The following is a 26,433-nucleotide window of genomic DNA, read 5'->3' as shown; positions in this document are numbered from 1 at the left end:
AGGAGTCAGATGAGGTGATCCACCTCAGGGTGGGGGAGGGCGAGGAAAGAGATGCCTTTGTTTGCTGAGGGAAGACCCTTCCTTGAAGAGACCTAGTGGGTGGAGAATAGACCCCTTGTCGGTACTTACTATAATGCTCTGATAAGAAATCTGTTAACATTCAGTTGACATCTCCGTGGGTTTGTTGGCTGGATCACATAGAGATCTTTTTATTATTTTTAAAATATTTACTTTAATGTTTAATACTTTCTCATATACAGAATTCTAAAAAGTCAAAGCTATCCATACATTGTACTAACTTACTATAAAAAAGGAAACTGCTTTTATTAGTTTCTTGTATCCTTTACTAATTTTACTTCCCAACAAATAAGCCAATACAAATCAGCAAATCATGTTTTTCCTCTTTCTTACGCATTGTTTTGCATTTTTCCTCATAATGGTTTCTTAATTGGGTTTTGATGAACCCAATGAACTACTGGGTGAGCTATTGGGTGAACTAACCCAATGAACTAATATTGGGTGAACTATTGATGAACTAATATAATAATGCCAGAAAATTTTTAAAAATGAATAATTACTACATTTTTATGGTAAAAATACTTATTTGAGTGATCAATAAAAATGACTTCTAGTTGAAATAACTGCACTTTGCAAGCCCCAAATTGCATTATAGTGTAATTATAAGTTTAAGATTAAATAATTAATGCTACCAATTATGGAGCACCAAGCACTTCCTGAACACTGACGATACATTGACTTAATGAATTTGCAAGTAGATGAGAGAAGGTGGAGTGGTATTGTCTCCTTTTTAAAGATGGGAAAATGAAAGTAAGAAAAGTGAAATAATTGTACCTGTTCTTCTGGTAGGGATGTGTGTGCACGTGTGCACACACACACACACACACACACACACACTGGAATTTTTTCATATGCTGAGTCCCTAGTTTTAGCTCTTAACCATTTTGCTGTATGCTTATGGAAAATTGCCGGCAGACCAGGGGGCTCATTTTCTCAGTATATTCAGAAGCTCCCATATACCTGACCCTTATAGAAGCCCTGTAAGATAACAGATTTCCTTTAGAGACTTGATGGCTAATGTAATTATATTTCTTTAGTAGCAGAAAAGAAGTTGCCTGAGTAAACAACTTAAAGAAACTCATGATAACTCTTGTGTTTTCTCTTTCCTAGCCAGGATAAAGTGGGACCCCTCTGATCCTCAAATTATATCTGAAGGTCTTTATGCAATTGCTGTAGTTCTAAGTTTCTCAAGAATAGCTTATATTTTACCAGCCAATGAAAGCTTTGGACCTCTGCAGATATCACTTGGAAGAACAGTGAAGGACATCTTCAAGTTCATGGTCATATTCATCATGGTGTTTGTGGCCTTTATGATTGGAATGTTCAACCTCTACTCCTACTACATTGGTGCAAAACAAAATGAAGCTTTCACAACGTATGTCATCTTGGATGTTTTGATGATGGAGACTGCAGATTAATTATAGGATAGCTTAAGTGTGTTCATATGTGTCTATGGGATAGACAATGTTTCAGTGAAGACTTCCATCTCCAGTTTCTCTTTAGCAATGAGAGAGGATTTTTAAATTAATTGGAAGAACTTGAAAATATAGGCACCTTCCTATCATTAAGCAATACTAGTTAACATTTTAAGTGCCAGTTCTTCTGGGAAAATACCTCACTCACAACACTTCATTATCTCTATTTCACAAAAAGAAGAAACAAAGCTCAGAAAAGTTAAATAATTTGCTGAATTTCACAGAGATGCTAGTGTATGGACAAGCCAGGCTGTATGTAACCTCTTGTCCATGACTCTAGAATGTGTGTTCCTACTCGTACAGCCTTCTCATTAGAGGCTCTTGGGGGGGTGGTGCACAGGAAGAACAGCTTCTTTCCTAATTCATTTTGTCAGATCTTCTCATTGAGAAGATCCTGGTTATCAACCCCAGTTTTGACTGAGGTTCACCACGGCCACAGTGGTTTTTTATAAAATATGCTTAGAATAGATTACTCAGATGTTAGGTGGTCCATGTTCCCAATATGAAGCATCAACTGAAGCATAACCTGTTGTTAGCCCTATTCTCATAAAGTGCAGTTTATCAGAGAAATGAAACCAGCTGGGTTAGGCTGGGCTTAGCATTGGTCAGTAATTATGTGTAAAGCGTTGAAATTCCTACCTAAGACTTGTCAGTGATTTTGGTTACAGCGTCTATGTTTATATTGTCACATTTTCCTTAAGACACACACTGTTATTGGATGTGAGTAGAAGTATAGATGAGCAGGAAACCTAATAAGACTCTAACATTGTATTATTTTTATTAAGTAATACATTTAACACTCCATTACCAAAGCCATGGATTACTTATGTTAGTATCTGTGGTTATGAAGTTATGTTAATAACATTTATTGAGTGCCTATTATGTGCCAGATACTGAGCTGACTGATTCATATGCACAGTATGACTTCAGCCCTGCAACCTTCTGGGAAATAAAACCTATTGTATTCATTTTACAGAAAGGAAAACCGAGGTTCATAGAAGTAAAGGATTTTCTCATGAATATTTAGTAATTTGCAAACACACAATCAACTCACTTTTATTATGGTATTATTGTCATTTATACACTGTATTATTTCCTTTCTCTCTTTATTTTTCCCCAGAGTTGAGGAGAGTTTTAAGACACTGTTCTGGGCTATATTTGGACTTTCTGAAGTGAAGTCGGTGGTCATCAACTATAATCACAAATTCATTGAAAATATCGGTTATGTTCTTTATGGAGTCTATAATGTCACAATGGTCATTGTTTTGTTAAATATGTTAATTGCAATGATCAACAGTTCATTCCAGGAAATTGAGGTATGATTTCTGTACGTGTGTATAGTCTGTGACTACATGTTTTAACTTATGCCAGGCATCAACTCCTCATTGGTGGTGAAAATATAGGCTGTGTTTCCTTTTGTTCTTTGCCTGTTTCATATAGTTGTTTGTCCAGTAATCTAGAAAATTTTCACTCTTTGGTTCCAAATGCAACATCAATGTGTGTGGTGGGTAGTAGGTCATAAGGAGGAGAAATGTCAGATTCATTATTGTTTTTTAAAAAAAAACCTTAGAAATACCATATCAGCTTGAATTTACATTTTATTTTTGAAAATTGTTGCTTACAAATACCACTAGTGTTCAAATCTTTTTTGTAGTGATTTTCGAAAGTGACCATTTCTCGAATCTGGAGTGATAATACAAACTTTTATTCCAGAAATTTTGGAATGTGTCCCAAAGTAATCAAACTTATGATCTTGTGTCGAACAAAAGAGTGAATAATTTTTCATAGTGTTCTTTTCAGAATGTAGAAAAATCCATGTATACCTTTCAGGGTGTTTATAAACATAAGCACATTCTGAGATCTGTAGTTCTCTAAGCCTGATAAAATTTCAGACAGATTTTGGAGAGAGTGTGAGTAGAACCTTAACATTAAAAAAATCTTGGAGTGGTGTTTGGGGCCTGAGAGTGTTTGCAGGCACCATTGCTCCTGCCTAGGTACACAGTGTGGGTCGCATCGCAGTAATTCAGTTTTCACATCTCTCTGCGGAACTGACGTGTGTGTTTGCACAGGACGATGCTGATGTCGAGTGGAAATTTGCAAGGGCCAAGCTTTGGTTTTCCTACTTTGAAGAGGGGAGAACATTACCTGTTCCCTTCAACCTGGTGCCAAGTCCAAAGTCCCTGTTTTATCTCTTACTGAGGCTTAAAAAATGGATTTCTGAGATGTTCCAGGCCCATAAAAAAGGTTTCCAGGAGGATGCAGAGATGAACAAGGTAATTTGACTTGATAATTTAAAATTATGTTTTTAAATGCTAGGATCATTTAAAATAAGTGATCCATGATGACACGTCCGATCATTGCCAAATGAGCACAGTCCTTTGGCTTGTATCTACTTGAGAGGAACACTTTGGACATTTCCTACTTAAAAGAATACAGGAAAAATTCATGAAATGTAACTATAATAATGTATTACATTGTCTGTAGAGGGTACTTGAAAGGAGAGCTATTCGGGCCCCATTTTTGCTGTTGTGGCCACAAGCCCCACCTCATGTTCAGTTCACACAGCCTGGTAAAGCATCAGTAGCCTGGGGGAATTTGACAGACTCTACCTTCTTCACTGAAAACTTAGAAATCAATTACTCACATGTAATATGTGAGTCTAGGCTTGGCATTAAGTAGTTCAAGAAAGAAAGATCTAGGGGTATTAACTGGAAACAGTTATGCAGGAAGCAATCTCAAGAAACGTCGAAGAGGCGCAGTGTGTAGATGAGGGTTAGCAGTATATTCAGAAGTGTGGAAAGTTGTGTGCCACTGTGTATGGAGGAGGGGCAGTTACCCTGTGCAGGAACTCTACTGGTGCAGAACCACATCCAGGAGAAGCAGTGAGAGATGGATGCATTCAGAGGAGAAGGGCCAGCATGGGAACAGGTGCATGTAAGGCGTCATATGATGGGGAGTTGAAGGACTTGGGGATTACGTCCAAAAAAGGAGGATTGAAGGGGAACAAGGCGAATATCTTTAGAACTCTCAGTTTTGACTAGGGGGTATACTTGTTTTTTGTCCCTTCAAAAACAGGGAGAGATGCCATGGGCAAAAGTTGCAAATAGTTCAGCTGTAGTTCTATTTAAAAACAAACTTGTCACAACAACATCTGTCCAGGGGCGCCTGGGTGGCTCAGTCAGCTGAGGGTCCAACTTCAGCTCAGATCATGATCTTTTTTTTTTTTTTTTTTTTTTTTTTTTTCTGCTTTGTTTCATTTTGTTTTTATTGTGGTAAAATATACACAACATAAAACCAGTTTAATCATTTTTAAGTGTGCAGTTCAGTGGCATTAAGTATACTTATCTTCTTTTGCATCCATAACCAGTATCCACATCTGGAACTTTTTTCTTACCCCACACAGGAATAACTACCTGTCCCATTCCTTACCTTAGCTCTGCTAAATACTATTCTACTGTCTGTCTCTGTGAATTTAGCTGTTGTATATACCTCATTTAAGTGGAACCACACACTATTTGTCCTTTTGTGTCAAATGTCTTCATTCAACATTTGCATAATGTCTTCAAAGTTCATCCATATTGTAGCATGCATGTATCCACATTTCATTCCTTTTCTTTTTTTTTTTATTTTTTTTATTTTTATTTTTTTTATTTATATATGAAATTTATTGTCAAATTGGTTTCCATACAACACCCAGTGCTCATCCCAAAAGGTGCCCTCCTCAATACCCATCACCCACCCTCTCCTCCCTCCCACCCCCCATCAACCCTCAGTTTGCTCTCAGTTCTCAACAGTCTCTTATGCTTTGGCTCTCTCCCACTCTAACCTCTTTTTTTTTTTTTTTCCTTCCCCTCCCCCATGGGTTCCTGTTAAGTTTCTCAGGATCCACATAAGAGTGAAACCATATGGTATCTGTCTTTCTCTGTATGGCTTATTTCACTTAGCATCACACTCTCCAGTTCCATCCACGTTGCTACAAAAGGCCATATTTCATTTTTTCTCATTGCCACGTAGTATTCCATAGTGTATATAAACCACAATTTCTTTATCCATTCATCAGTGGATGGACATTTAGGCTCTTTCCATAATTTGGCTATTGTTGAGAGTGCTGCTATGAACATTGGGGTACAAGTGCCCCTATGCATCAGTACTCCTGTGTCCCTTGGGTAAATTCCTAGCAGTGCTATTGCTGGGTCATAGGGTAGGTCTATTTTTAATTTTCTGAGGAACCTCCACACTGCTTTCCAGAGTGGCTGCACCAATTTGCATTCCCACCAACAGTGCAAGAGGGTTCCCGTTTCAGATCATGATCTTGAGGTTCGTGAGTTTGAGCCCCTCATTGAGCTCTGTGCTGACAGCTTGGAGCCTGGAGCCTGCTTCATATTCTGTGTGTCTCTCTCTCTGCCCCTCACCTATTCACGCTCTGTCTCTCTCTCAAAAATAAGTAAACATTAAAAAAATCAAAGAAAATATCTGTCTAACAGAGTGGGCTGTCTTGCAAAGTAGTAAGTTCCCCATCATTGCATGTAATCAATAAATGCTGAATGACCAATATTAGGAATTTATAGAAGATATTCCAACGGTGAGTGGGCAGTTGAGCCAAATGATCGTAAAAGTTTCTAGCCATTCTAAGATTCTATCACTGAGAGAAAAGGAAATATTCTAATTCCTGCTCTGCTTGCCACTCACCATTTGGGGTTCTCAAATAAATAATAAACTCTCCGAGCTTTAGTTTCTTCAACTGTACTCTGGGAATAAAAATTATATCTACATCGTAAAGATGAAATGCGTATATAAAAGGACCTTGAGAATTATAATTTTTTTAATGTTTATTTATTTTTGAGAGAGACAGAGACAGAATGCAAGTGGGTTTGGGCAGAGAGAGAGGGAGGCACGGAATCTGAAGCAGGCTCCAGGCTCTGAGCTGTCGGCACAGAGCCTGATGCAGGGCTTGAACTCACGAGCTGTGAGATCATGACCTGAGCCGAAGTAGGACGCTTGACCGACTGAGCCACCCGGGCGCCCCAGGACCTTGAGAATTATAAAACCTGCTTTAAATGTAGTTATTACTCTACTGTGTAAAATTTTGGAGAAACAGGCCATCTATAGCACTCTTCTGGATGTCTAACTTCTAGAACTCAGTGGGTTGATGGCAGGAATGTCCCTCCCTTTACTTAATACTCCTTTACTTACATTAATTAATGGAGTTTACAGTTCTAATGGAACAGCAACCTGAGAGAATTCATTGTTCTCACCAATGGGAAGCACCCAATAAGAACATGTTTCTCTTCTTGAAACTTGCTACAGAATCAGACCAGATGGCTTTTAAGATATGGAATAAAGAATGAAATTGTTTTTGTAATTCTAAATGAAGAATTAGCAATTGTACTCATCTTACTATCTATTTTTAAAAGAGAAATGAAGAAAAGAAATTTGGAATTTGGGGAAGTCATGAAGACCTTTCAAAATTATCACTTGACAAAAAACAGGTAAGCTCATATTTGAAAACATGAAGTCATATGTGTGTCCAGGCTTATCTTTTCAGAAAAAAGGACAAATGTTCAGAAGCAATTTCAAGAAACAGGTAATATATACATTAAAGATTTTAATTGTGTTAGTAATGCCTCAGAGATCTGTTATTGAGTGATGGAAATAAGCTTATGTCCAGTTAATCAGAAGAAAGAACTGTGTATATCTTTAAGACAGATATTAAGCATATATGTTTGGGTACTTGTGGGTAATGAAATACAGGGATAGTGATGTAAAGCAGGAAAAATTAAACTGATAGAGGAGCGTCCAGGACCCAACGGAGATCTCATTCACTGCCCTTGAGCAGTGTGGGGTGGGGGTGGGCATACACACATCCAGCAGAGCCTCTCTACCTGTCCGTCATTCTCTTCACCAGGGCAGGGTTGCCTCGGAGCAGTTGGTGCTGGAGCTCCCAGTCAGGCTGGCTGACTTTTTTGGTCTTTTTACCTTTCCCTCTTTCACGGTGAGCCAAGCCCCACAGTCTAAGACCGTTTTCTACCCCCTGCTCCTACTCCCTGTTACCTGTCACAGGCATGATTCTGAGCACAACTCCTACTTCTTACTGTGTCTTGGCATTTGGTTCCTAGAGGACTGACATAATGCAGCCATCTCCTTTACTTTTCCTTGCCATGTAAGCTTGTGATGAACAGAACTGACGCCCACAGCTTGCTTTTGCTTGATACATTAGCTAGACTCCTGGGAGAGTGCTTTTACAGCACACGTTTATATTTCCAGTCAAGTTTGCCTATTGTTACTGAAGTGGGTTTCCACTGGAATGTGCTTGGCCCTGATAGGGACTAAGAAAAACTCTCACGGCTCCTTCTTTCTTACCAATTTGTGCAACATTTGCTCTCTTTTTCATGAAGTCTACTTCCAAAACAACGCTTCAGTTTCCATTTCACTCAGATCTTCTGACTCCCTGAGGACAAAAGTGGATAGGTTCCACCAACATCACCTCCACACGTGCTCTGGGTGCACCATAGAAATCAGTGGAATGAGCCACATAAAAATACTTTTTGAAACAAAGTGAGAAGACCTATTTATTATCTTTGGTTATATCCTTTAGCTCTGAAGGTCCCTGAATTGGCTGCTAGCATTAGCTTTTCAGATAAATTCTGAGAGGCCAGCATAACTCAAGTCCCATCTCTGCCACACTGTATGATGCATAAACCTGAAGATGCTGATAACTTCCTGAATAACCGCTCTCTTCGAGCTCCAGGAGGGATCACTTTCAAGTTGTCAGTTGGAGACAGGCTCTGGCGTCCTATGCAATAGATGTCATTTTAGCATTTTCTGTCTGTTTGGCACTGGGTTGAGTGACATGTGCAGATTTTTTTTGTTATTAGTCACATATAACTGATATATGTTGATTTTGTGCAAATTCCCAATCCTTTTCTCCAGGCATATTGAATTGAAATTTCTGGCATTGGGGTGTGGAAGTGTGTACTTTAGTTAGGCCTTAGGATATTCTAAGGCCCATCTGGGTGTGGGAATCATGGGAATCACAGAATATTTCATTCCCTGAATGACTTTGTCATGGACACATCAGTGAACAGTAATATTCAGCAGAGTAGACTAGACTAGATTAAAATGAAACATGAGGGGTGTCTGGGTGGCTCAGTCGCTTGAGCCTCCGACTTCAACTCGGGTCATGATCTCTCAGTGCGTGAGTTCGAGCCCTATGTTGGGCTCTGTGCTGACAGCTGGGAGCCTGGAGCCTGCTTTGGATTCTGGGTCTCCCTCTCTCTCTGCCTCTCCCATGCCCATGCTCTTCTCTGTCTCTGTCTCTCTCAAAGAAAAATAAACACTAAAAATAAAAATAAAGAAAAAGAAACATGAAATAGGACTAAATCCACATAGTAGATATTTATCCTTCTGTACAACAGTAACAGCTGCTGACGCTTGTAGAGCATCTACTGTATGTCCAGCGGTGTATCCCACAGCCTTCCTGTTTGATTCTTACACCACCTCTAGCAGGTAGGTAATATTATTTCCCCTATTTCATGCATTAGAAACCCGAGGACAGTAGAGGCTGAAGTAACCTGCCCACAGTCTCATTTCAAACAACAGCCAGAATTCAAATTCAAATCTACTTGATTCCAAAGCAAGCGCTTATAAGCACTGACCCCACGTGGTGTATTTCATGTCTGCATCCCTGTGGACTGAACATGGTATCTATACATTTTTAGCTCATTGCTCTGTTCCTGGCTTTACTCTAAATGCTAATATCAAAATAATTACTAGGAAATGAACAAGAGAAAACATAACGAATGCAGGAGATGTGGTATAAAAACAAAGATAGACAGTAGCTCATTCAGAATCAGTGTATTTTCACATGACTCAGGAACAAAGCTTAAAGCCAGCTCTTCCTGCTGCCACTCCCATTGCATTTCACACATCACTACCATTTATAGATATCCACATCCCTAAGGTTTAAATACTATTCATTTGGCCAGTTGAATCCCCCTGACTTTCTAGCCTGCTTGAATAGCTGGCCATGGAACACTTAGTTCTACATTAGAATTTTCTGCCACCAAGTGGTAATAGTGCTTCTTTGCACCATTGAGTAAATTTATCCTTACATTCCCTTTCTTTCATATGATTGTAACAACTATTTATTATATGACTATTATGTATTAGAAACTGATTAGAATTTTTTGTTATATTTGTATCCAAGTTTATATTTCCGATTTAGAGAAGAACTAGTCACATAAAAGTGATCCATGTGAATTTATAACTGTTTAGCCATATACCATTTAACTATACCAGTGGTTCCCAGCCAGGGGTGATCCATCCCCTGCCCCCACTACCGGCACCTCAGGGTACATTTGTAATACCTGGAGACATTTTGGTTGTCACAACCGGACAGGGGAGCTGTTATTGGCATCTAGTAGGTAGAGGGCAGGGATCCTGCTAAACATTCTACAATGCACAGGAAGCCCCACACAATAAAGACTTATCCAGCCCAAAGTGTCAATAACTGTTGGAATGAAGAATCTTTGGACTCTACCTATTGAGAGCATGAAGTGGTGGGAGTGCTGTGTGTTGTACTGAAATGTTATGAATACACAGAAGCTGTGGCCATTGACGCTTCAAGATCTACAGTCTGGACAATCTGTAATCACACACGTTCTCAAATGAACAGAATGCCATTTTCTGACATACCTGCCACTGTTACCTCTGCTCTGCCGTCCGGTGTGTTCGTTGGTACAGCATCAGCCTCATGCCGTCAGTTCAGTCCTTTACAGTTTAGATGTACCTTTACCATCTATGTTGAGCTGCAGCCAACTGGTTCACAAACCTCGATTGAACATGTTTTCTATAGCAAGGTGTCTAGCAGCCAGTGAACCCCATCAGTGACCCAGAAGCACTTTTTCCTTCCTTTATTTCAGCAACCGGTGCTTTCTGAGCACTTGCCATCTGCCAGCAGTTCTGGCTCCAGGGACAGTGAGGTGAGCTAAACAAAATCTCTCCTTCCATGGAGCCCAGCAGGATGTAGATAAACATGCAACCAAGCCAGTGAATAAAGTAAGTGTCAAATGACCTAGCTGGCTCCAGATCTATTTTTCATAAGGTGGGCAGGAAAACCTCTCTGCAGAGCTTATGTTTTAAGCTAAAACCCAAAAGAGGAGGCAGAGCAAATAAGCCAGTCAGGAAAAGAGCATTGCAAGAACGGGGAACAGCACACGCAAAGCCCTTAAAATAGAAATGAGTGAATGAACGAAGGCCTGGGTGATGTTGATATATTATTAAATTCCCCCCCCAACCCCCGCCGCCCCTATAGGCATGTAGTGTCCTGAGCTGCCTTAACTGGAGGTGATTGACATATCAGATGTTAAGGTTTCTTCATCTTCGAAAAAATAAAAATCCCAAAGAAACATATATTTTTCACTTTCTTATTTCCATGAACACTTTTTGGATGTACTAGTGGCCCCTAACGAAAGAAGGAGACATCAAATTAATAACTTCCAATCATGAGGTTGTAAATTAATGAATAGGTGGTAAATAAGTCAAAGGCACAATGCACAAAGATCCCTTTGTCTGGATCCTCTCCTCTGATTATGAACCTGTCCTCACCCTCCATGCTGTATCATGAAAAATGGGGGATGAAAGTGGGCTTGAATCTTGTCGTCACGTTTAATGGTGCCCTTAAAGCATAAATCATGGTTTGAAAGCCAGGAAGCATTATATCATCATAAAGATAAGTGAATAACTATTTTTAAGAATAAATATTAAAAATTACATTGTTAAAAACATGTTGAAGTTTGCATTTGTTTCCCACATCCATAGAGTAGTAGGACTTGAAGGAGAATAGGTATCCACTGGACTAGTCCCTTCATTGTTGGAGAGCGTGCAGAAAGTTCCAGCATCTCACCTGCTGCTCCAGAGCTGTTGTGGCAGAGCCTTAGTCTTCACATTTCTGTCAAGCACTCTTTTATTAGAGAATCCAAGTTGCCTCTCTTTGGTTCATTTGGCCAATTGTATAATTTTATCTTAATTATGTTTAAAGTTAATATAAAGTGAAAGAATATGGATATTTTGCTGACACTGTTAGAGAGGTTGAAAGACAAGGGGAAATAGCTACATGAAAAGGGGTGCTGATATTTTCAAAATTGCATATTGTGTTTTTATGGATCTTATCAGCCTTAGTATATTCTTCCTGTGCATATAACTTAGCAAGATAATGATTGTTATGTTCTTCACTGAATACCCAGAATCCATAGCACAGCATCTTCATATAGAGGGCACTCCATCAATGTCCAGTGTTTACTGGATGAATGTGTGCATAGCTGTTTTAGGTCAGCATGTGGCCATTTAAAGCATCAAGGCATTGAAGTTAAGGACTTTAATTCTCAATGAGATTTACTTGCAGCAACTTAGATGCCATTGGGAAATATGAATCATCACTGTCTTTGAAGATGGTCTTGAAGTTTCTTGTCCCTTGGAAAACAGTTGTACACCAAAAACAACAACAAAAACAAAAACACAAATGTGAAGCTGATGTGTTTTGCTCAGGTTCTCCTACTTATTTATTTTTAAAACCATGTTTTTCCTTTTAGAGAATGCCATGAAAAGTTTTTTTTAATCATTTTCTTAGCATGTTATTTTTTAAAAAAAGTTTTTAACATTTATTCATTTTTGAGAGAGAGAGAGCATGAGTGGGGCAGGGGCAGAGAGAGAGACACACAGAATCTGAAGCAGGCTCCAGTCTCTGAACTTTGAGCACAGCACCAATGCGGGGCTCGAACTCATGGACCGTGAGATCATGACCTGAGATGAACTTGTGCGCTTAACAGCTTGAGCCACCCAGGTGTCCTATTAGCGTGTGTATACAGGACTTTACCACCTTAACTGCAGATTGTTTTAGATCTTTTTTATTTGCCTGTTCAAGCAAATATATGGTTTCAAAAGTACTGCCCAAATGTGATACTATGTAGATCCTAAAATTCAAATGCATTAATTTGTTTTTTATTGGCCCCTGAACTCTGTCTCACAACAAAGTCTTACCCTTGTGTTACTTCAGGCACCCACCTACAAGTGTGGGTGTAGTGCTCATGGATGCTGGCCTGTTGCTCCCTTAACAGAGGACTTCTTAGATCACCACCATCACTTCCCCAACTTGTTTGCCTCCTCCTCTCTCAGAGATGTGCCTGTGAGAATGTTAAAGCATGACTGTCATGACTACATGACTGATAGCCATGAAGTCTATGAAAGTCCTCAGACAACCTTGAATAACCATTGAGAGATCCAGCACCCCTCAGGTGCCTCTGGTTCGTCTTGGAAGATAGAATATAAAGCAAATTAAATGAAAGATTTACATATGTAACTTATAAATTCTTATATATAACTAGTAAATATCGTTACATTATTTAGAAGAAAAATAAGAATTTTTGATTCTTTTCAAATTACAGCTTGGGCATAGTAAACAATCAAGTATAAGGAGCTCACAAGATTTCCAGTTAAATAGTTTCAATAATCCTCCAGGAAAGTATCAGGTAAGCATGATTTTTTTTTTTTTTTTTTAGAAAACTAAGACTAGTTGTTTGTAATATTTAAAATCCCGGGGCGCCTGGGTGGCGCAGTCGGTTGAGCGTCCGACTTCGGCCAGGTCACGATCTCGTGGTCCGGGAGTTCGAGCCCCGCGTCAGGCTCTGGGCTGATGGCTCAGAGCCTGGAGCCTGTTTCCGATTCTGTGTCTTCCTCTCTCTCTGCCCCTCCCCCGTTCATGCTCTGTCTCTCTCTGTCCCAAAAATAAATAAACGTTGAAAAAAAAATTTTTTTTTTAAATCCCAAACTATGTGATTCTTTAAGTGAAAATGAACTATTATGTTGTTTTTCTCAATATCAAAATAATGCATGAATTCAACAAATATGTGCCTATACTTTCTAAGGACTGGAGATACATAAGTAAATAAAATAGGTGAAGTCTTGGCATCCCAGAGCTTAGAGTCTACATGTTCATTGTAAAAGGCCTATATGTTCATTGTAAAAAGTCTATCCTCACAAAAAAACATACAGGAGAGAATAAAGTGTACCTCAAAACCCACTACTGAGATTTAAAGACTACTCACTTGGTGATATTCTGCCAGGTGATTATGTGTATATGTATAATTTTACATGTACTTCAATATTATATAACTGTATATATAATATATAAAGGAGTTAATAGTACTTAAATAATGGCTAACAGTTTTTCACTTCACAAAACATATATTTATATTAATTTTAATGGATGTATAGTACTCTTTGTACAAATATATGATAATTAAAATAATTTCCTATTGATGGAACTTTAACGATTTTTTTCTACTATTATAAGTAGTACTACTATGAACATTGTCCATGCACCCAGTTACATCCTTAGAATAAGTTCTTAAAAGTGGAATTTTACTGTCCACCATTTAATTTGGGGTTTAGAGAGTTAGATTTGGTTTAACTATATATCGACCCAGGACTTCCTGCACGTGGTACTGAACCTCCTGCATTTCCAACATTCTCATGGTTGAAGCCCAGATGGGGGAAAACTTTGTTACACTGAAACTAGACATTCCAGTGCACTGGGAGGGGCAAGATGGTGGAGCAGCCTGGAAGTTCTCGGCTTCTCTCATCCCTGAAATGCAGCTAGATCAGCACAACCCATTTTTCACACCTGGAAAATTGATGTTAGGATTGACAGAACAATATGCTTAACTTGAACCACAGAACTCAGCATGTACATGGCACAGAGAGGTGAACTGGGGGAGAGAGAAGCTGTGAAGGGTAGGGAGCTGTTTTTGTTTGCAGAGAGGGGACAGAGACAGGTGGTATAGTATAGGAAAAGCACTCCCCCTGAAAGTAGATGGAGAGAAAGAGAAAGAGTGAAAACACCCACAATGGATTGAACAAAAAAGGGAGAAAGGAGAAAGAAGAGGGTTTCAGTACCACTAGGACTCTATAAACAGGGGAACACAGAGTTGGAAACTCCTCAGCTCAATACCTGGCAGAGGTCTGATAGGGAGTTCTGACAGAGCTCTGAGTCCCTAGGAGCATACAGTGAGGTCTGAGGGGTCCATGGGCCGCAGGGGAGAAGCCGTTCCTCTGCTAGGAGGGCATTTGGTGGAGGCCATACAACCTCCCCATAGGAAAAGGTCCCAGTGGACCCCAGAGAACAGCCATGTTTTCTGGTATTGGAACAAAGATGCCAGGGCATGGTTAAACCCGGTGCTAGCTGTGTGTTGTGTTTTGCCATAATCTCTCAGCCTCTGCTGCCATGTGAGCACATGAACTTTTCCTGGGGCAAGCAGGCACCCAGCCACATTCTCTGAACCTCTGCAAGAGCGCAGCCACACTAATGTTACCTGGGGCAAGCTAGCACCTGGCCATTGCCCGGTGAGACTCTCCCTCAGAATGTTGGAGGGGGTCCAAGCTGTAGGGCTCTCAGAAGTGAGGGGTTTGGAAACACAGCCCCATTTGAGATAAAATTTGGGAGAGAGGTGCTGCCTGGCAGGCTGACAGCTTGGACACAGTGTAGAAGCAGGGAGCAGACAGAAGCCAGAGACAAAGGAGGGGTCCTTGATTGCCACTGAGTGAGAGCATAGAATTCTGGTGCTAGAGACTGCGAAGCTGGGTGATGCCATTTTTACCTCTCCCACACCTGTGCATAAACACACATGCACGCCACACCTATACACCCCATTAAGCTAAGCAGCACCACCTAGTGGAGAACGGAGCTGTTACACCAAGTCCTACCCAATTGAGCCCTCCAAGAACATGCCCTAGAGGACCACCACAAGTCTCTCCACCTGCTTATTACACAGACTATAAAGTCCATCCTAGTTAGATTTTTAGGGAAAACTGGATGTAATTTATTTTGGATTTCATTATGTTCTCTGGTCCATCTATTCTTTTTTTGTTGTTTTTTTCTTTTCTTATTCCTGGATACAGAAAGAGAAAAATTTATTTTTTTTTTTCAGTTTAAGACTTTTAAAAATATTTTTACTACACTTTTTCTTTTTTGTAAAATTTTAAATTCTATTTTACTTCGTTTCATTTTATTTTATTGTATAATTTTTTAACATTTAAAAATTTTTTCTTGGGGCGCCTGGGTGGCGCAGTCGGTTAAGTGTCCGACTTCAGCCAGGTCACGATCTTGCGGTCCATGAGTTCGAGCCCCGCGTCAGGCTCTGGGCTGATGGCTCAGAGCCTGGAGCCTGTTTCCGATTCTGTGTCTCCCTCTCTCTCTGCCCCTCCCCCATTCATGCTCTGTCTCTCTCTGTCCCAAAAATAAATTTTAAAAAACGTTGAAAAAAAATTAAAAAAAAAATTTTTTTTTCTTACCTTTTTTCTTTCCCTTTTTTCTCTATTCTATCAAGTTTCTTTCAAAACCAAATCAAAACATATCTAGGATCTAGCTCCCTTTATTTAATTTTTTGTGTTGTTTTTAACTTTATAATTTTATTTTTTATTTTACTAATTCTTTTTCTTCTTCCAAAATGACAAAATGAAGGAATTCACCCCAAAAGAAAGAACAGGAAGAAATGACAGCCAGGGACTTAATCAACACAGATATAAGCAAGATGTCTGAACTAGTATTTAGAATCATGATAATAAGAACTAGCTGGGTTTGAAAAAAGCATAAATCCCTTTCTGCAGAGATGAAAGAAGTAAAATCTAGTCAGGATGAAATTAAAAATGCTATAACTGGGGTGCCTGGGTGGTTCAGTTGGCTAAGCGTCCGACTTTAGCCCAGGTCACGATCTCGCAGTTCGTGGGTTCGAGTCCCACCTCGGGCTCTGTGCTGACAGCTCAGAGCCTGGAGCCTGTTTCAGATTCTGTGTCTCCCTCTCTCTCTGACCCACCCCGTTCATGCTCTATCTCTCTCTGTCTCAAAAATAAATAAATGTTAAAAAAAATTTTTTTTTAAATGCTATAACTGACATGCTATGTTGAATGGATGCCATGGCAGCATGGATGGATGAGGCAGAGTAGTGAATCAGCAATACAGAAGACAAAATTATGGAAAATAATGAAGTAGAGAAAAAAGAGGGAAACTTAGGCAAAAGAATGATACAAGAATTTGAGAACTCCGTGACTCATTAAAAAGGAATAACATCCAAATCATAGGAATCCCAGAAGATGAAGAGAGAGAAAAAGGGGTAGAAGGCTTATGTGAGCAAACCATAATGGAAAATGTTCCTAACCTGGGGAAAGACAAAGACATTGAAATCCAAGAAGCACAGAGAGCTCCCATTAGATTGAACAAAAAACAACCATCAACAAGGCATATCATGGTCAAATTCACAAAATACACAGACAAGGAAAGAATTACAAAAGCAGCAAGGAAAAAAAAAATACTTAACCTACAAGAGCAGACAGATCAGGTTCACAGCAGACCTATCCACAGAAACTTGGCAGGCTAGAATGGAGTGGCAGGATATATTCAACATGCTGAATTGGAAAAAATATACAGTCAAGAATTGTTTATCCAGCAAGGCTGTCATTCGAAATAGGAGAGATAAAGAGTTTCCCAGACAAACAAAAACTAAAGAAGTTCATGACCACTAAACCAGTCCTGCAAGAAATTTTAAGGGGACTTTCTGAGGGGAGAAAAGATGAAGCAAAAGAAAACAAAACAAAAGAAAACAAAAAATACCAAAACCAACAAAGACTAGAAAGGACCAGAGAACACCACCAGAAACTCCAGCTCTACAAGAAACATAATGGCAATAAATTCATATCTTTCAGTATTCACTCTAAATGTCAATGGACTAAATGCTCCAATCAAAAGACAAAGTGTATCAAAATGGATAAGAAAAAAAGATCCATCTATATGCTGTTTACAAGAGATCCACTTTAGACCTAAAGACACCTTCAGATTGAAAGTAAGGGGATGGAGAAACATCTATCGTGCTAATGGTTGCCAAAAGAAAGCTGGAGTAGCCATTCTTACATCAGACAATCTAGATTTTAAAATAAAGACTGTAACAAGAAGTGAGGAAGGGAATCATATCATAATTAAGAGGTATATCCACCAAAAGACCTAACAATTGTAAACATTTATGCCCACAACCTGAGACAACCCAAATATATAAATCAGTCAATCACAAACATAAAGAAACTCCTTGATAATAATACCATAATAGCAGGGGACTTCAACACCCCACTTACAACAATGGACAGATCATCCAAGCATAAAATCAACAAGGAAACAATGGCTTTGAATTACACACTGGGCCAGATTGACTTAACAGATATATTCAGAACATTTCATCCTAAAGCAGTGGAATACACATTCATCTTGAGTACACATGGAACATTCTCCAGAATAGATCACATACTAGGACACAAATCAGGCCTCAACAAGTACAAAAAGATCAAGATCATACCATGCATATTTTTAGACCACAACACTATGAAACTCAAAATCGACTACAAGAAAAAAATTGGAAAGACCATGAATAGTTGGAGATTAAAGAACTTCCTACTAAATAAGGAATGGGTTAACCAAGAAGTTAAAGAGGAAATTAAAAGTACATGGAAGCCAATTAAAATAACATGACGGCCCAAAACCTCTGGGATGCAGTGAAAGCAGTCATAAGAGGGAAGTATATAGCAATCCAGGCATTCCTAAAGAAGGAAGAAAGGTCTCAGATACACAACCTAACATACACCTTAAAGACCTGGAAAAAGAACAGCAAATAAAACCCCAAACAAGCAGAATATGGGAAATAATAAAGATTAGAGCAGAAGTCAATGCTGTCGAAACCAACAACAACAACAACAACAACAACAACAAAACAGTAGAACAGATCAATGAAACCAAGATCTGGTTCTTGGAAAGAATTAACAAAATTGATAAACCATTAGCCAGTTGGATCAAAAAGAAAAAGGAAAGGACCCAAATAAATAAAATCAAGAATGAAAGAGGAGAGATCACAACCAACACAGCAGAAATGAAACCAATAATAAGAGAATATTATGAGCAATTATATGCCAATAAATTGGGCAATCTGAAAGAAATGGACAAATCCCTAGAAACATATAAAATACCAAAACTGAAACCGGAAGAAATAGGAAATTTGAACAGACCCATAACCAGTAAAGAAATCGAATTAGTAATCCAAAATCTCCCAACAAACAAGAGTCTAGGGCTGGATGGCTTTCCAGGGGAATTCTACCAAACATTTAAAGAAGAGTTAACACCTACTTTTGGAAGCTGTTCCAAAAACTGGAAATGGAAGGAAAACTTCCAAACTTATTCAAGTGGGATCGTGGTGAATGATTCTTTTAATGTATTGTTGAATCCAGTACAGGGCTGAGTCAATATCTGCAAAACAATCAATGTGGTGCATCACATCAATAAAAGAAAGAATAAAAACCACACGATCCTCTCAATAGATGCAGAATAAGCGTTGACAGAATACAGCATCATTTCTTGATAAAAACCCTCAAGAACATAGGGATGGAAAGATCAGACCTCAAGATCATAAAGGCCATATACAAAAGACCCACAGCTAATATCCTTAATGCAGAAAAACAGAACTTTCCCCCAAGGTCAGGAACATGACAGGGGTGTCCACTTTCACCACTGTTTTTTAACATAGTTGGAAGTCCTAGCCTCAGCAATCTGACAACACAAAGATATAAAAGTCATCCAAATCAGCAAGGAGGAAGTCAAACTTCGACTTTTCTCAGATGACATGATACTCTATATGGAAAACCCAAAAGATTTCAACCAAAAACGTCTAAAGCTGATCTATGAATTCAGCAAAGTCACAGGATTTACAATCAATGCACAGAAATTGGTTGCATTTCGATACCCCCATAATGAAGCAGCAGATAGAGAAATCAAGGAATTAGTACCATTTATAATTGTACCACAAAACATAAAATACCTAGGAATAAAGCTAACCGAAGAGGTGAAAAATCTATACACCGAAAACTATAAAAAGTTTATGAGAGAAACTGAAGAAGACACCAAAAAAAGGGGGGCAATATTCCATGTTCATGGATTGGAGAAACAAATATTGCTAAAATGTCAATAGTACCCAAAGCAATCCCTATAACAATAACACCAGCATCCTTCACAGAGCTAGGACAAACAATCCTAAAATTTGTATGGAACCAGAAAAGACCCTGAATAGCTAAAGCAGATCTGAAAAAGAAAACCAAAGCTGGAGGCATCACAATTCCAGACTTCAAAATGTATTACAAATCTGTAATCATAAAGACAGTATGGTACTGGCACAAAAACGGACACATAGATCAGTGGAACAGAGTAGAGAACCCAGAAATGGACCTGCAAACATATAGCCAACTAATCTTTGATGGAGCAGGAAAGAATATCCAATGGAATAAAGACAGTCTCTTTAAAACTGGTGCTGGGAAAACTGGACACTGAAATGCATAAGAATGAACCTGGACCACTTTCTTACACCATACACAAAAATAAACTCAAAATGGATGAAAGACCTAAACATAAGACAGGAAGCCGTCAAAATCCTAGAGGAGAAATCAGGAAAAAACCTCTTTGACCTTGGCCACAGCAACTTCTTACTCAACATATCTCTGGATGCAAGGGAAACAAAAGCAAAAATGAACTACTGGGACCTCATCAAAACAAAAAGCTTCTGCACAGCAAAGGAAACAATCAGCAAACCTAAGAGGCAACCAATGGAATGGGAGAAGTTATTTGCAAATGACATATCAGATAAAGGATTAGTATCCAAAATCTATAAAGAACTTATCAAACTCAACACCCAAAAACCAAATAATCCCGTGAAGAAATGTGCAAAAGACATGAATAGGCACTTTTCTAAAGAAGACATCCAGATGGCAAACAGACACATGAAAAAATGTTCAACATCACTCATCATCAGGGAAAACAAATCAAAACCACAATGAGATATCACCTCACACCTGTTAAAATGGTTAAAATTAACAACTCAGGCCACAATGGATGTTGGCGAGGATGTGGAGGAAGAGAAACCCTTTTGCACTCCTGGTGGGAATGCAAACTGGTACAGCCACTCTGGAAGACATTACAGAGGTTCCTCAAAAAATTAAAAAATAGAACTACCCTGAGACCCAGCAATTGCGCTACTAGGTATTTATCCAAATGATATAGGTATGCTGCTTTGAAGGGGTACATATACTCTAATGTTTATCGCAGTGCTATGGACAAGAGACAAACTATGGAAAGAGCCCAAATGTCCATTGACAGATGAATGGATAAAGAAGATGTGGAGTGTGTGTGTGTATACACACACACACACACACACACACACACACACACACACACACTGGAATATTACTCAGCAATCAAAAATAATGAAATCTTGCCATTTGCAACGATGTGGATGGAACTATAATGTATTACGCTAAGCAAAATTAGAGAAAGACAAATATCATGACTTCACTCATATGAGGACTTTAAGATACAAAACAGATGAACATAAGGGAAGGGAAACTAATATAAAAATGGGGAGGGGGAAAACATAAGAGACTCTTAAATATAGAGAACAAATTGAGGGTTACTGGAGGGGTTGTGGGTGGGGGAAGGGCTAAATGGGCAAAGGGCATTAAGGAAGACACTTGTTGCGATGAACACTGGGTGTTATATGTAGGGAGTGAATCACTGCATTCTACTCCTGAAATCATTATTGCACTATATGTTAATGTAAATTTTAAAAAATAGAAGTAATGCACTAAAAAAAAAGAAACTAGACATTTCTGAATTATTAGCAAGTATAAAATCAAAACTACCTTTCTTGGTAAGGGAGGTCAAAACATAAATGAGTGTATGTTTGCTTAATTTGCCATTTCCACATCCAGTACTATACACACCGTCAACCTCCTCAAATGAAAGGCATTGTTTTGCTCTACTACTTTGCAAGTAAAATATAAGCAGTAAACATCAAGGGGTAGATGTTTTTTCTAAGCCTATTCTTTTCTCAAGAGTTAACTTGTTAGTCATTAGCTCTGGTAATGTAAAAATTGCTGTAATAATTTGCCGATAGTGTGCATTCCATGCCAGGTAAATCCTCTTAGTCTTTGTTAGCATTACTTATAAGGTCCTTGCAGGGGAAAGACCCAGACAGTTATTCCAAATGAAAGATTTGTCATAAACATAAAAGTGAGCTGGGTTTCTCCTTTGTCTAGAAAATTATGAAGAGGCTCATTAAAAGATACGTCTTACAAGCCCAGATAGATCGGGAGAGTGACGACGTGAATGAAGGTGAGCTGAACAGGGACCAGCCGGCCCCTGAGCCTGAGTGTGGGTGCAGCCCTGCTGTAGAGCTGGAGGAAAGCTGGAGAGAGCGGTTTGGGGAGGGTGAGCCTCCTAGGGAAGAGAGTGAGGGTCTCACCAACCGTCAGCGCTACTAAATAGTGTCAGAAAATAGGCTGTTTTTCCAGAGTTGGGGCAGGTGTCACTTGCGACATAAGTAACTGTTGCTTTTGGGGAGTGGCTTGCAGGGATGAGGAAGTGGTTGGGAAAAGTAAAAGGCTCTTGCCCCCAATCCTGCAAACATTGGCCATGAATGTTTCCTTTTTACTAGAGAATCTAGAAAAGATACTCAGATTCCTCAGTGTCTTTTAAGTTGGGTTGACCTGACAAGATGTAAGTTTTGGGACCTGCAACAGTAATGACTGTGGCTTTCTCAGTAGAAGGCACTACCATCAAGTGCTACCCCTGTGACTGTTCAAAACTAATAGGTCCTCAAGTCAGCAGATTTCCTCAGAGTCTGACGGAATTGGCACCTCTTCCAATTTCCTTGGGACTTTTGTTATAATTTTTTCTCTATAACCTTTTCATTAACCAAAAGCTTTAGCTGAGAAAATTGAAACCTGCCCCCTTAGGAAGTTTTTTCCTTTGAAAGGATTCAAACTACAGATGTGTGTGGAACTGACTGATTTCATTCTGTTCCAGAATCACTAGTTTCTCTGCATTATATATTTATAGTTGACTTTCTATCTCTCTTGTTTTTTAAAGGGGAACTGAAGGAAATTAAACAGGACATCTCAAGCCTCCGCTATGAGCTCCTTGAAGAGAAAACTCAGAATTCAGAAGACCTCGCAGAACTTATTAGAAAACTTGGGGAGAAATTATCAACGGAACCAAAGCAAGAGGAAGGCAATAGATAATGCAAAGATGTCCATTAAAAATACTATTTATTTGTCTACTTGAAGCCATATTATTTTCCAATTTATTTTTTAAGTGCCATTGTGACCATCTTTTAGACAAGGAAATGTCCAAAGATAACTTGGGAAATTCCATTATCTGAAACCCTAATATTTAATATTTTTGGTGATTAAATTTCATTGTTCAGGCTAAAGTTTGTGGATTATGGTGAAAATTATGCCCAACTATTTGATGTTTTCTTGACCATAACAATCGTGATGCTGTGATTGCTATCTAGTGTCTGCCTGGGGATTGTCTTGGCTGGTAGGAGGCTGACACCAGCCTTTACCTTGAAGGCGATTTCAGGTAACTGCTTGCCTACCTTATGGATTCTCTGATGGTGACTTCCAGCCCTGAAATCTAGGGGCAGATAATCTGTAGCTGTTTGGAAAATGCTATTTAATCATCTGCTCTAAGCCCTCACAGAATATGATTGGTAATATCTGTGCAAAATTGGGTTAAATCTTTCCTAAATTTGCCAGTTCACCTCTTTGAAAACGTTACACTTAACAGTGAAAAAGTGCTTCCTCTACTGAGCCCTGGGAACATGGTTTAGTTTGTGTGTGTATGTGCATGTGCATATGCATACACACGCGAGTGCACATAGAAAAGTGTGTATGAAATGCTCGTCCTGTTTTCTTTTGTAGCCAATATGGACTCTCAAAACCTCTTTATCTTTTGATTTTTACTGTGACTGAAAAATTATTGTCCAAATAATGAATCCTTTATTGGAGAAGTATCAAAGTCACAACTGATTATGATTATTTGGTCCAATTATAGCATAATGTTGTGCTTTTTTTGAGGCATTTACAGGTAAATCCCACATTTGGCATTGAGTATAAAGGAAACTGTGGAGGGAACTTGCAAATACTTACCTTTATTCTCAGTATGTTCTACCCTCTGTCAAAATATATGAAGCAGGGATGTGCGTTTGTAGGCATCCACGTAGGCTGCTCTTACGATGTGAAGCAATATCTACAGCGATTAAAAGAGAGAGGTGAAAGTTCATCTTTTCAACTACACAGACTACCAACATTTAAATGATGCTGGGTATTAACTGGAAATGTTTCTTAAGTTCAGTAAAGAGAGGTTTCAAATGCAAATTTTTAACTTCATTTTAGAGATAAAATAGTCACAAAAATCTAGTTAGCCCCAACTTTGAATTAATTTAAGTCAAAGTAGTTTTATGTAACCAGATCACAAAATGCAACTGAAATTTGCACTCAGTGATTTTGTATTTGTGGGTATCATTTACTGAGAAGTTATTTAGTAATACAGAAAAGGTAGGCTTTCAAATGTTTTGTGACAGCATCTGAGCCAGAAGTTGTAAAAATCAGCCTCCTAGCAAATGCACTATTAGCAAGTTAAAATAACCTAACACCCACAAAGCTTTGTGTTGTGCCATGAAGGAGATTGGCCTCTATGCCAAGGGGTGCTCTGTGACAGCAAATGGGCTTGACTCCAAAGAATCTAGAAAAGATACTCACGTTCCTCAGTGTCTTTTAAGTTGGGTTGACCTGACAAGATGAAAGTTTTGGGAGCTGCAACAGGGATGACTGTGGCTTTCTCAGTAGAAGGCACTACCGTCAAGTGCTACCTCTGTGACTGTGCAAAACTAATATGTCCTGGAGTCAGTAGCTCTCCTCAGAGTCCGACGGAATTGGCACCTCTTCCAATTTCCTTTCAATTGGAACATGAAAAGAAAGCAACCACGTTTTAAGAAAGGTTTTTAAAAACTCCAACAAGAGCTTAATTAAAGGCATATTGTCAGAGGATGGCCATAAGCATGACTATCCTGCACAAGTGTCAAGCCACTGGCTTTAACTCTTGTATTCCTGTTGTAGTCAGCCTAACATATAAAAATAAAATGATTAATCAGATTAAATGTATTTGCTCATCCTGTTCTCCCGGTCATATTTCTCTGCTCAAATTCGGTGCTTTCTGGACGCTTGTAAGGAGGGAAGCCCAGTGATGTCTGACTCTGACCATACAGCTGCTTCCTGGAGGCCAAGCCACAGTCACACCTCATAGCAGACCTACTACCAGCGAACAAAATGAAGTCCCACTGCCTCGTTTTACTCTGCTCTTTGTATTACTCTGAAACTGAGAATTAACACAAATCCAGTACGGTTTTACTACGTATATCAAGTGGGTGACCAGAATCTACCGTCTGCTTAAAACTTTGCTAGGGACCAAAAATGAAAAATGAATGTCTGACCTCAAAGAGCGTACAGCCCAGTAAAGAAACAGGAGTATAAGAAGCACACAACTACAAGAAAGGTTTCCTGAGTCTCTACTGTGTGCAGGCACATGATAAGTGCTTTCCATGCATTATTGAATTTAATCTAACTTTATGCTGATAACAACTGTATGAGGTAAACACTATTAATACCCTCGTTTTAGAAATGAGAAAACTGAGGCTTTTAGAAACTAAGTAACTTCAATATAGAATAGGTGCCAGAGCTGGGAACAAAACCCAGACTTGCCTCACAACAGAGGCTTCACATTTACCTGTGGTCTTGACAGAAAATACTGGAGCGTGGTTGTCTCACTGTAAAACCCACCTTTCAGTCTCCAGGTGAGGAAAAATGGGCTGTATCTCAACACCGTAAAGTCCATTACTTGCCAACGCAGAGACAGACAATGGTGTTAATCATGGAAGGGTGTGGGTAAAGAGAAGATTTGGCTTTGAAAGGATTGCATATTTAAAAAAATAATAGATGGGGATGTACATTAGGGGGTGGAGACAGTGTGAGCAGGGCCAAGAGCTGGGCATGTGTGGGGGACACTAGGTTCTGCAGAAAGAAATGGTAAATCCAGTGGCTGTAACTTGGTGAGGAGAACAGATTGACTTTGAGAAGTCTGTCCTATCCATCCAGACCGTGCGGCAGTATTTGCCAACCAGGCAGACTGACCAACCGGTAGCATCACTGTCGGGACCAATTTCCAGTTTCAGGCTGAGAGAAACTGAAGACTCCATAAAAATAGACTTTTTGCTCCTTTTCTGGCTCCTATGCTCGCAAGGAACTGGCATCCCCCTCTACACATGCCTCGAATGCAAACAGTGAATGCCGTCCATGTGAGAGACAAGAAGTTAACGATTTCTCTAGAACAGATAATATCTAAGAAAGGGCCGGGTAAGGATGACCAGATGAAGCTATTATACCTGTATTCCAGACCTCCAGAACTAAACATCTCAATGCTAAGACCTCCTGGCTCCAGGGAATAACAGCTGGGCCCTTGTCTTTGTTCTCACCAGTTCCTGGATGCCTGAGAGGACAGGTGCACCAGACCTAATCCTCAAAACAAAACAAAACCCAGACCCCGAACAAAGACAAGACTGTCTCCTTTATGAGTCTGCCGGACCCTCGGTCCGTACCTGCATTTTCTCTATACCTTCACTTAACTCTGCTTTCACCTCCTGCTGGCTCACGCTTCGTTTCCATCCTCGGTGTGGCCCGGGACCCTCTTGGCTGGTCCTGAAGGACCCCATCTGTGTCTCCTGGCCCAGCCTGCCAGCATCAAGGCCAAGGAAGAGACGTTTCTCCAAGTGACATTTAGGTATGAACTGCATTTGTTCTAACAAGCAGATATGATCTCCTTCTTCAGTCTGAGGTTTTCCTTCATCATTGTGTGCCAATTGGGGGGTGGTGGTGGTTATGACAGTCATGCCAATGGTCCCCACAGCTA

The 26,433-nt window shown here is 39.4% G+C and overlaps 1 protein-coding gene across 2 annotated transcripts in view; it reads left to right on the top strand.

Moving 5' to 3' along the window:
- The window catches only part of TRPC6 (transient receptor potential cation channel subfamily C member 6), a 137,787-nt gene extending 113,159 nt beyond the window's left edge, over nt 1-24,628 (top strand). For both annotated transcript variants that reach the window (XM_040460838.1, XM_040460836.1), the window contains 7 exons: nt 1,189-1,453; nt 2,674-2,869; nt 3,623-3,826; nt 6,968-7,042; nt 12,995-13,078; nt 21,723-21,798; nt 22,555-24,628. In XM_040460838.1, coding sequence (XP_040316772.1) covers nt 1,189-1,453; nt 2,674-2,869; nt 3,623-3,826; nt 6,968-7,042; nt 12,995-13,078; nt 21,723-21,798; nt 22,555-22,706 — 1,052 coding nt within the window. In that variant the 3' untranslated portion in view covers nt 22,707-24,628. The remainder of the gene's footprint in view (nt 1-1,188; nt 1,454-2,673; nt 2,870-3,622; nt 3,827-6,967; nt 7,043-12,994; nt 13,079-21,722; nt 21,799-22,554) is intronic.
- The last annotated feature ends 1,805 nt before the right edge of the window (nt 24,629-26,433 follow it).

Source organism: Herpailurus yagouaroundi, unplaced genomic scaffold, assembly GCF_014898765.1.
Source record: "Herpailurus yagouaroundi ecotype Mexico unplaced genomic scaffold, PumYag 251, whole genome shotgun sequence".
Taxonomy (NCBI): Eukaryota; Metazoa; Chordata; class Mammalia; order Carnivora; family Felidae; genus Herpailurus; species Herpailurus yagouaroundi.
Note: the sequence above shows the minus strand (reverse complement) of the source record. Positions and strands in the feature narration are given on the sequence as shown.